The sequence below is a fragment of the Lissotriton helveticus genome, chromosome 4_1 (genome assembly GCF_964261635.1).
Source record: "Lissotriton helveticus chromosome 4_1, aLisHel1.1, whole genome shotgun sequence".
NCBI classification, from domain to species: domain Eukaryota; kingdom Metazoa; phylum Chordata; class Amphibia; order Caudata; family Salamandridae; genus Lissotriton; species Lissotriton helveticus.
The window spans coordinates 1104659784-1104672144 of NC_136063.1; the positions used below are offsets into that span (position 1 = coordinate 1104659784).

The 12361-nt window shown below is 41.5% G+C and overlaps 1 protein-coding gene across 1 annotated transcript in view; it reads right to left on the bottom strand.

Moving 5' to 3' along the window:
* SLC39A6 (solute carrier family 39 member 6) overlaps positions 1-12361 on the bottom strand; it is a 408063-nt gene that overhangs the window by 48286 nt on the left and 347416 nt on the right. The window contains exon 7 of the mRNA XM_078687710.1: positions 7793-7873. Within this exon, the coding sequence (XP_078543836.1) occupies positions 7793-7873 (81 nt within the window). The remainder of the gene's footprint in view (positions 1-7792; positions 7874-12361) is intronic.

A 12361-nucleotide genomic window follows, 5' to 3' on the forward strand; every position in this document is an offset into this window, starting at 1 on the left:
CCATAAAAGCCCCTAGATTACGTGTGGAGTGAGCTGTAGGGGGAATGGTTAATGTGCGGTTGGCTTTAAGGTAGCATATTTGGATACATTTAACAATCCACCTTGCAATCCCCGCTTTTGAGATGGGATTGCCCTTATGAGGTGGGGTGAAAGCTACAAAGATTTTCTAAATGAGTTTGTTCTTTCAATGTAGTAGAGTAATGCTCTTTTAACGTCTAAAGAGCTCGTTCTGCCACTGAGTCTGGTCTAGGGAAAAAAACTGGGAGTTCGACAGACTGGTTAAGGTGGAAGGCAGACACAACTTTAGGTAAAAATGTAGGGTTAGTTCTAAGAACCACTTTGTTAGGATGGATTTGCAAAAATGGTTCTAGTATGGTTAATGCCTGGAGTTCACTAACTCTTCTAAGAGATGTGATAGCGACTAGGAAGACTACTTTCCAAGTGAGGAACTGTAATTCGCATTTGTGCAGAGGTTCAAATGGGGGACCCATGAGTGTGGTAAGAACAACATTTAGATTCCACACCGCAGAGGGTGGAACTCTGGGTGGAATTATTCTTTTAAGTCCTTCCATAAATGCTTTGATAGCGGGTACTCGAAACAAAAACAAGGTGTTGTCTATTTTGGAGATAAGCTGCTATTGCAGCAAGATGTAGCCTTATAGATGTATATGCATTGTTGTAGGTCTAAGAGATAACCGATAATGTTCTGAATAGAAGCATATAGTAGATTGATTTGTTATCTGTGCAGTAAATCCCAAATCGTTTCCACTTTGCTGCGTAGCATGCTATAGTGGTAGGACGTCTAGCTTCTTTAATGTTCATGCAGTCTGGGGGAAGATTGAGGTAGCCAAACTCTAAGACTTCAGGTGCCAGATCGCAAGGTTGAGTTGACTGAGATCTGGATGCCTTATCTTAGCTTTATTCTTTAAGCTAGGTGTGAAAGCTGCAGAGATCCCGATCTGTATCTGTGGTCCCATCCCCACCCATTATGTTGAGGGGAAAGTGCTGGAGAAATTAACAAATTTGGATCAGGTGGAGAAGGAGAGGAAGGTTGGAGAAGAATTAGTGCCTATTTCCTTCTGTTTCATGGGTATTTCAGAGTCTTCTGAATGGTCCAGTTTCCTCTTTTTAGGAGGTTTGGTGGTGACATGACCGGTTTTGTGTAGAGTTTTTTGTTTTGGATCTGAAAAATCTGGCACAGACTGTTTGTGTACAATGTCCTTTTCCAGTGCCGAAGGCTTAGGGTCAGAATGTTCTTTGGACTTTGTGTCAGAAGCTTTCGGCGGGGTCTTGGATTCTTTAGCTTTGGGTGTAGGAGTTACCGGCTCCGAGACCTTTTTCTGGCTCCGAAATTTTCGATTTAATTTGTTTCAGCTTTGAAGGCTTGCCTTTTGTTTGTTTCGGCATCAAGGCTGTTTCGGTGCAGATGAAGAAGGGTGTTTCACATGTTTACTTTTGGGCTTCGGTGCCGAAGGTGACTTCTCGGCTCCGGAATGGAGTTGGCTCGAGCCCGAGCTGGAAGGCTTTTCTTTCGGTTTCATAGCTGGGCCCGAGGGCGGGGTGTCTGAAGTGTGTTGTCAGTGTCGACCTGAGCCCGACGGCGAAGGTGTTACCAGAGCCCTTTGTTTGGGGTTGGTTAGGAGAGGAGTCTTGGTACTCACGGACCGTTGAGCCGGGGCGACTGTCACGTCTTTGAGGTCGGAGTCGTCGGCTTCAGAGACGGAGATCTCTCCTTCATCAGCTTGTTGTTCTGGATGGACATTGGGATCTGCTCTGAAGATGTCCGGAACCGAGCTGCTTCCGCATGTCATTTCCTGACGTCGAGCCCGACGGTCACGGATGTTTTTTTTCGACCTGAAAGATGAGCAGGCCTCGCAGTTCTTGTGCTCGTGCTCCGGGGAGAGGCAGAGAGTACAAACCTCGTCTAAGTCCGTGTGTGGGAACTTAGCACCACACCCGGGGCATTTTTTGAAAGAAGTCCTTTCCATTGACTGCGGCTCGGATAGGCCCAACGGCCCGCGTCGAAGATCGAGGATTTTATATTTTCCGAAGATACGCGTCGAAAGGGAAACTCAATCGAGACAATACCGACGCGTGGTGAGGGATTGCGCGTCGAAGGGGTTCGAGAACAACACCGACCCAGAGCGCAGGAAATCTCATCCGAACCCGATGGCGGAAAAAAACGATCTGAAGATGGAGTCGATGCCCATGCGCACTGTCACCCTAAGGAGGAGTCACTTATCTCGTAACTACAAAGAATTCTTCGAAGACTAAAACAAAGTGCACACATCCAAGCCCAACACCAGATGGCGATCTATGCACGGTATATGATCTACAGCTCATATGCCTCGAACAGAGTATTATCAGGTTGCCATTCAGGACCCATATTTGTTTAAACCATTGTGCACCCCTTCCTCACCCTTCCTCAATCAGAGGTTTGGGAGAAACACAGAGGTTATCTTGTAGGAAGTGGGGGTGTACTTGGGTTAGAGTTCAGTGGAAAGGGTTACACGTTTTCCTGGAAGTCAACATGCCATGGCATGCAAAAGTGGCAAAGTAAATGCCACTAGTGTTGGATGTGGTGACAGTATAGATGGCAATGGTGCAGTGCTAAACCTCGTTATGGTTGAAGGTCCAGCTATTCACAAATCACAAGGCTTGTAACTGCATGGGTTTTTCACAATGTATGGGCTTTTTACGAACTATAAATACCCTTTGGCTGAATTCTTTTCAACTCGTAAAAAGGCTTTGCAACCCTTTCCGAATCACAAATCTAAGGGGGCGTTGTAGGGACATTTTTCTATTATTTACAAGTCACATAGGTATATATCAATGTGTTGTGACCCCCAACTGCTGTTGTAAAGAACAGATTACTTACTTTTGTAATGCTCTTTCTGATGTATACTCTAACAAGACTTGTCACCTTCCGAATCATTCCTGATGCCACACTGGATCGGGAATCTAGCAAGATCTCCAACATGACAACAAGTAACACTATCTTACTCCGTGTCGACCCACAACCCCTCTGCATGTGACAACACAGAGCTACATATAGGGGCCAACCCGGCACACTGACACTGTTTACAGTCATTAGTTTGTGTCCTCAAATGAAGTGACTAACAACTGAAGATGGACAGTGTGACAAATCTAACTTGAGACCTTGTTAACATGCAAATTCCACCCTACAGAATAGAGATAACAGCACACAGTGAAGAATCAGCAGTTTTAGTATTCACCTGAAAATGCCTTACTGGAGGTAAATAACTTGTCCAGCCAATGTATATTCCTAAGCCTGGATTCCTCATCTTGTGAATTGATACCAAAGTAGTACCTGCCAAAAGGCCAAGTCTGAAGAGCGGACTTTATTAAAGTCCTGCAGGCCCAAGCAGACACAATGACCTTCCCTGCAGACTTGAGAGTCAAGGCAATAATGCTTTTTTAAAAGTGTGGTTGGATGCCTAAGTAGCAGCCAAGCAGGGTTCTAACACAGGAACATCTTTAACCATGACCACAGTAGCAGCCTTGGCCCCAGTGGAGTGAGCCAGAAGGCACTTAGGAGGCTCCTCTTTGTCCAAAGCATAACACATTCTGATACACAACACAATCCATCTTGACAAGGTTTTTTTGGGGGTCAGCTTTCCCTTAGTTCTCATAAGCGAATCCAACTAATTCCATTTGGGATTCAAAGGGTGTAGTCGTTCCCCTTCCTTAGAAGGATAAAGCGGAGAGAAAAACGTAGGGAATGTGACAGACTCTGCCATATGGAAGGGCGATGCCATCATCGGAATAAAGGAATTTCAAGTCCAAAGCATTTATTTGTCAGGATAGGACACAAATTATGGTGGCTGCACCAAAAGTTCCTGCAGCTCACTGACACTTTGCATGAAAATGATTCCAATAAGGAAGATAGTCTTAAGAGTAAGCAACCTCAGTGTGCAACCATGCGAGGCTGCAAAGGGTACACACATCAAAAAAGTAGGTGCCAAATTAAGGCCCCACTAAGGCATAATCTAGAATAGCCCTATATAAGAGATCCACTGCACAGGCTAAAGGCAAGCCTTCAGTTCGTAGATGGAATCTTTAGTTTGTTGATGGGAAAGACCATGGAATACAGCCTCAAGCCCATCACTCGCAGGCAACATGAGACTAGCTACAGAGATGGTGCTTTCATGAGCCACAGCCATCCAGGTAAGAGAATATATGTATCCTCGACATGCGAAGTTGGGCCATGACCACCGACCTCAACCTTGTAAACACCCAAAGTGCCACATTAAGGTGATGCACTGAAGTTAATAAAAAAAGTAGAATGCTTGTATAATCTTACCCACTGGATAATACTTGGGGCCACCATGCCACCTCAGGTTCGACCAAGCCATATGCTAATTAGTCTCAGTCCTGCTTTATTAGGAATGGTCTAGCCCAAACTTCAAAGCAAGGTCCTGCCTGTATAAGAATACAAGCAACCAATGACCAGTTTTGCTCTTGTTAGCGCTCTTCAATCAAGTGCAGCTTCTTTTCAGTGGCACAGTGAGCATGGGATCCACTTATGGGCATACCTGTCGTAATTAGGGCAACACTTTGAAGCACATAAAATAGCGATGAATGGAATGCTTGAATTAATCTCAACCACTGGGAATTACTCTGGGCTGCATCCCAGTCCATTTTTTGTCCTCCGTACACCTTCAGATGCGACTCCGCTCTGTGTACATCAGTCTTCCTCTTGTTCCACTATGAACAGTCTAGCTCGAACTGCCAAGTAAGTCTAGCGTTGGTTGTGTTCATTTAAGGAATTGGCCTTACCTGGCAGTTCGGGATGGACTGTTCTGGTGAGGAACAGGGTCAATACTGGTTTGGGTAAGGCGGGTAATGTCTAGAGTGGCACAGTCAGAAAAAAAGGATGGGCTTGAATGCTACACAGAGCAACTGCCAGCGGTTAGACTATTTGCAAGCATTAATCCCATCCCCTTTTGATTGATCAAAGTAAGGTGAAATGGCATAACAATGAACTGGAGGTTAAGGCTCTGTGGGACTGCAGGATTAGAACAATTTAGTACGCTTCCTGCAAGGCAAGAGACACCACCCAGTCTTGGGAGTCCAACATATTTATATTGATCAGGAAGAAGCTGATTAAACCTCTTCATCCATGCCCTCACAGGTGTCAGAGCTGAAAATAGGTGTCATTGTCTCCAAAGTGGTTGAAAAGATCTTCATTAATAATTTAGGTAGCATAGTAGGACTTGCAGGGTTTTAGAAGGAGCCACTCTGGTTTTTGAATCCGGAAAAAAACATACCCATAGACTGACAGCACTTCCACATACCCATAGACTGACAGACCATCCTAATTTTTTATTTTAACCACGTTCAGATGTGCTCTCACTTGCAGTTTTTGGAGGGTGCTGAAAGAGGTCACAAATCCACTACTTGAAAAAGTAGGGGGTGATGATTAGCCCACTCTCCATTTATTAATCATTTAGATGAGTAGGTTTTCTGTATGTACAATGTTTAGGTGCAAGCTGTAAATGTATTGCTCATGGGGATCATCAACAAAGGTTGACACACCTTCAAGAGGGGAGCATCTCAGCCTTGGTGGGCATCTTGCCTGCAAGGTCCCTCGACCTATGGCACAGAGGCATGGAAAAAGGGTTGCCAAGTGGAGAAAGGAGAAAGAATATGCAACTAAAATGATCTGATAATCTGTTTGCAATAAGCAGATTGTTTCAGTTAAACAAAAAAGTTAAATAGGAACACTTTCAAATTCTCAAAGATATAGGTAAGCTTCCATAAAATTAGCAAGCCCTCTCTGTTCATTGTTAGACAATCAATAATGAACAGGAGGCAGTATTGTTAAGGATTCATACAATTAAGATCTTGATGATAATTTATTTTAATGTCCATGAAGTTCATCGCTTTACATCCTTGTGCTGGATTCAACAAATAACTATCTTAGATTGTTAGAGCCAACACATGGCATGATATTCTAAAGGCTAAATTATCACTTTCTCAATCCAATTCACCATTATTTAATTTGTCCTTAATTTCTATTTTAAAGTTATAATCACGCTTCGCAAAATTCAATAATTTTACAACTATACCCTGCATCCATGGGAAACAGATATATTTGGATGCAAGAACAATCAAATTCCTAAATAATTACACCCCCAATTGTAGGGCATCAGATCAGGTCTTCTGACAGTTTACCCAGAGTACAAAAAGAACCATAGAATTAAAATAGAAATCAAGGATAAAAGAGCAAGTTTCAGAGTCCAGACTCTGGAATGAGAATACACCTGTCAAACGCATTCTTTTGCTAGGGTAGTATGTTGATCCTGGGAGCTAATCTTGAGTTGTAGATTCTGTTTTGAGAGTACAGCCTTACCTTCAGTTGTAGGTACAGTGAACCTTTTTAATAGGTTGTTCTGTGTACGATACAGACTCCCTTTAACATTGATCAACACGCTGTGAGTAGCCAGTAGAGGACTTCAAAGACTGGCTTCATGCTCTTCCTTAGATGTAGCAGAATTAGTAGTCTAGCAATAGTATTCTGACTTTGTTGTACTTTTCCCATTAGGAAACAGGGGCAACTAAGGTATAGACTATTAGTGTAGTTGATCTTCGAGTTAGTGAGTGTGGGAAGGGCTTGCAGCTTCTGATGTTATCCACAATGCGTGAGGAAGCTCTTCAGCATTCTCATGGTTTAGAAGGTGGTCTGTGGACTTCACTGACATCTGGGATCCGTAATTAACTGGGATCCTCTTTTACTCAAAAATTCCTCACTTTCTCTGATGTCTCTGGTAGGGATTAAAGTCCCTTGGGCCTTATAGCAGTGGTATTATCCGCAAGTAATGATTACATTTTTCATACTTTTGAGTTCCAGATGATTAGTCATCATCCATAAGCCAGTAGTACAGAGGAAGTCAGAGTCTCAAAGAGTGTAAATTCTCAGGATTGCCATTGTTAGAATAATTTGGGTAGCATCTGCGTAACTGTAGCAAGTAAGACGCAGGATTCAATCAGATCTGGTAAAAGTGTCTCATAGATGTTGAATAGGAGAGGTGAAATGGTTAGTCCCTGTGGGATGCCACAGTGTGGACTGCTGGCGGAGGTGAAAGATGATACGGTCACCAGATTTTATCAACCTTTGAGGTTCAGAGTCTATTTGTTTTAGAGTTTTTCCAGTCGGAGTACTAATGTTTGGTGGTGAACCATGTCTAAAGATGCCAATAAGTTCAGAAGCAGGGGAGCTCCTGCACCATTCTTGTGCACTGTAACTTTTAGGTCATCCCAGATGGCTATTAGAGCGGATTGTGTGCCTCTACCTGAACACAATCCTGCCTGTTGATCTGTCAGTAGGTTATTTACCTCAATGAAGTTAATGTGTTGCATGAAAGCTACTCTCTATCAGCTTACCCAAGAAAAGGCATTTGAGACTGGTCTGCAGTTAGTTCTGGTTAATTACTTCAAGGTGGGCAATATTAGCAAAAACCATTCAGTCAACAAGGACAAATGTAATTGAGACCTACTATTTGGAACAGCTGAGTAGAATTTAAGGTCACAGGGGAGGGAGAGAATGAAACAGCCTTATCTTGACACCAGCATGTGCAAATTAATGCATAATTAATGGATGCACAGCCTAGAAAACTACCCAAGATCTGATTACCAAATGTAACAAATAACCTCCTGCTTTCGACAAGTACAAAACTAAAAGAAGGCACAATTAATTTATAGGATCAGGTTAACCAATGCATACAAACAATATCTTGGCCAGGTTTGGGTAGGAGAAATTTAGCCATACCTAACTCGTGAGGTAGTTCATGGCAAAACACAGCAACAGAAGTACTTAAGCCACTTGATATGCCTTCAGTGAATGCAGCTCCTGAAAGAAATTATACATGTAAGTATTACAAAAATGTACTCAGCCTAGGAAACTTAACATATTTAGTACAGAACAACTTGGGACAAATGGAGTTAAAAGATTTTGTGGGGCTGTTCCGAAGGTCACTATTATAAAATTATACAAACACATGCAACCAGGTAACTGGCCTTGGAGGGAGGGCATCTACTATTGCTACATCAAGTGTTATATTACAATGTTAAAGAAAACTAGCATCTGAAAAACTTATTCAAAATGAAAATCTAGAGAGAACACATTCAGTCTAAAGAAAATTGTGGCAACAAATAAATTAGGTCCAGAGCACACAGTCAGTCCTGTTCCTGCAGTAATGACAACATTTGATTAAAAATGGATATCTTGAAAGAAATATCCACTGCCTTAAATACTCTCACTAAAGGGAAAACTCCCGGCCCAGATGGTTTTTCTGTTGAATTTAATTTACACTTTTCTGATTTACTTCTCCCAAAACTATTAACACTTTTCCGCTCATTTTACTTAGCGGGTAAGTCAGACAGCACTTTTCAAGAAGCCCCAATCTGCCTCATTCATAAAGAAGGTCGAGACCCCAATTTTTTTTTTTTATAATTATCGCCCGATATCCTTGGTGAACATTGATTATAAATTATTTGCTAAATCGCTTGCTTTACGTTTAGATCCCCTCATGCCTCATCTTATTGGCAAGGAGCAATGCGGTTTTGTCAAGGGTAGACTTAACTCTGACAACTCCCGTTTTTTCCTTAATGTGTTAAATAAAATTCCTTCCCTCTCCATTTCTCTGGCAGCTATCTCTGTTGATGCGGAGAAAGCTTTTGACAGAGTAGATTGGTCCTTCCTAATTGGCTCACTGAAATGGCACGGTTTTGGTCCTAAATTGATCTCCCTTATCTCCTTACTATACTCCACTCCTAAAGCCTCGGTATTAGCCAATGGTCGAGTCTCATTTCATTTTCCTCTTCAAAGAGGTGTCTGTCAGGGATGCCCATTATCCCCTCTTCTTTTCGTTTTAGCTCTTGAACCCTTCCTATCCACCATTCATAATAATGACTCCATCTCCGGTTTTCCTTAGGGTGATCAGAAAGTAAAGCTTTCTGCTTACGCAGATGATATTATTTTATTTATTTCTGACCCTGAAGCCTCTATTCCCCCTTCATTACTTGAATTTGATTATTTTTCGCATGGCTCTGGCTACAAAATTAATTCAGATTAAGCAGATTCTCCCTCTTACAAAATTGTGTCTTCCCCATGCCTTTTCCTCCACTGGGTTTGCTTGGAATAGATCCAAAATGAAGTAACTAGGTATATGGTTCCCCAATTCCATTGCTTCTTCAGTTAAACTAAATATGTCCATAGCTCATTTCCGAATCGAAAAATTGCTTTCTTCTTGGAACCCCCCGTTTCTTTCTTGGTGGGGCCGGTTAGATTCAATTAAAATGATGATTGCTCCGATCTTAATTTATATACTCTCCATGCTGCCCTTTACTTTAAATGTATTGATTCCTGGCTATCTAAATTTCTTTGGAAAAATAAAAAGGCCAGAATCGCCTTGTCTTCTCTTCTCTTGCCAAAATCTAATGGTGGTGTAAACTTCCCGGACTTTCGCCTCTATCACAAATTTTTCTCCCTCCGTCAGGCCTCGAAATGGTTCAAACCTGATCACTCCCCTTTCACCGCCCTTTGGCTCTTCATGGAACAAACCTTGTTATTACCCTTTTCCCTCAAGGAGGTTATGGCTTTCTCTGACAAAACCTCTCATACCTCCCTCCCTCTATTTAGACACACTTGCTCCCTTTTGAAACCTTTGGTTCAACCTAACTATTTCTTGAGAAGCCTTCTTAGATTCCTCCATTTCTCCTTAATAACAGACCTATATTTTGAAAACCGTGGAGATTTAAAGGTGTTATTTGGGTCAAACATCTTTTCAATGGCCTTTCTCCATGCTCCTTTCCCCAAATTCAAGCTTTATTTCATTGTCCCGGTTCCTTTTAACAGAAAGTTACTACTCTTATGGCGATTATTCTTGACGTTTATTACTCCCTCCCCTCTTCATCCTCTATTAACGCTCAAAACTCTCTTCTTAAAATACTTCTTTCTCTGCCCAAAGCCTCCTTTATATATAAATATTTCTTAGCCCCTAATCCAGACCAAACAAAATCTAAATTGGAACTCTCTTGGGAATCTGATCTGGGGTGCGAATGGTCTATCAACTTCTGGGATAAACTTTGGTCTAGAGCTTAAAAAAATCTCTTGTTCTGCTTCTCTCACCCAATCTATGTTCTTTCTTTATCACAGACTTTATTTTACCCCTGTCTCTATAGCCCGTTTCTCCTCTTCTAGTGACTCTAACTGTTGGACTTGTGGTTCTACCAATACTGATCTCAAACATCTCCTTTTCCTCTGTCCTTCAGTTTTCTACTTTTGAGAGAAGGTCTGGTCATATATTTCCCACTTGTTTAAGATCTCCATCTCATATTCTACACCCCTCTTCTTCGCTGGTAGCCTTTCTGATTCCTTAGATCTTTCCTCACACAGTCACACACTGTTTGGAGAAGTGTGGCTCAGTGGTTAGAGGCGGCAGACCCAGAAGCTGAGATCAGCCGTGGACCAGGGTTCGATTCCCCGCCTCGGCGGGTCTCGTGCTCAAAAATTCCACGGACTCGACAATTCTCGCTCTGGTGCCTACTCGACTCACGGGGTCACACTCTGCGACTCTGGGCAATAGCTTGCTTAATCTCCACTACGGCCCCTCGCGGCGGGATGCCTGGCTTTCACCTTGTGGATACCCTGCCGGGATATCTCACAGGGGAATACCAGGACGGGTTCCCTAAGCAAGCGCCTTGATACCTTCGGGTGATACGTGCGCTATATAAGTCGCAATACATTTACATTTACATTTACACAGACTCTTTGATCTCATGCTTGCTCTAGCCTTCCAACACATTTCTCTCAATTGGAAACCCTCACAAAACTCTCCATACATCACTGGTGGAATAGCCTTTTTCATTTTCATAGACTTGACGTTGCCTTCACCTCCTCCTGCAAACCAATGGTCAATAGAGATCTCTTCTGGCTACCCCTCACTACATATTTAAATCAGATTGTTTTAAATAATAATTCACCTTTCTCCTCTGAAAATTTCAAACCCCCTTGAAAGATGTCATCTCTGTTCTCTATTTTGCTATCCATATTGACTTCATATATGGTTTTAATTGATTATTAACCCACTCATATCTTTGTACATAATTTGCAATGTAATATGCAATCTCCTTTTATGCTATTGTGTTGAACTCCTTCCCCGTTCTTCCTCTTCTTCTCCCCTCCCCACCTTATGTAAAACCTCCAAAATTGCTGTTTTTTGTTTTCATGTACTAGCCAATTCTTTTGTTATTCCTCTACTTTTGCATTTTGATTCTGTATTGCTAGTATTTTGTATTTTCTGCATTGATTATCAAATAAAGCTTTTCAAACATAAAAACAAAAAAATGGATATCTTGAACTTATCCTTCAAAAGGTTATTCCAGCTTGAGAGACATACAACCTTTAAGTTATGTTGTATAGCTAAAAAGAAATAAAACTCTGGAAGAGACAGCAAGAGTACCAGTGACTGCATCCCCCTTGTATTAAAATAAGACAATCCAAGTTAAAATTTCTTACAGTAAAGCCCAGTAGAATACTTGATTTAATGGCACACTTTTTTCTCCAGGTAAATATGGATTTGTCACATATCCCACCATGTACTCCAAGAGTTACCTTGCGGTTATTAATTACTTTGACATTAAGCACAGGCAATTTATGTCAGAGCCGAATTTGTTTGTTATTGAGTGAAAAAGCACATACACGCAAAGCAGAGATCCATAAAATACAGGATACAAAAACCACATGAACAATATTTATATTGTTACATTCAATTCATACATTTGACAATCCCCCAAAATAAATATGATTTCTATTTATGCCAGGGTCAAACAGATCCAGTTCTCTTTTAGATCACATATCAATTGGCCTTCTTTACGATTGTTTCACCTTTTCGCCTATAAAGAAAGTTCTCTATATAAAAACATACCGCATATCTTGACCAGAGCATAGGTTGGAGGATCCAGATTAAGCTAGGCTGCAGCAATGCAGAGTCCAGCATACTACAGCAATGAATATAGATTTGAGATTTCCCTAGAGGTCATTTTGACTTAACATTGCCTAACATTATTTGTTGACTACAGAACTGAACTTATGTTTGTAATATTTCACTTAGTATGTAGAATATCTGTCTCCAATATTCTTGCAGCTGGGAACATTGTTAAAACATGCATAGAATATCAGTACCTTCCTGCTGCCACCACGGACAATCGGAGCACTACTACATTGACTTAATTTAATTAATCTTTTGTGGGTATAATCTAAGTGAAATATAGTTTTATAATGCTACATATTGAAGTTCAAAGACAACAGATTATCCAACAAATGTTTTGATTGCTG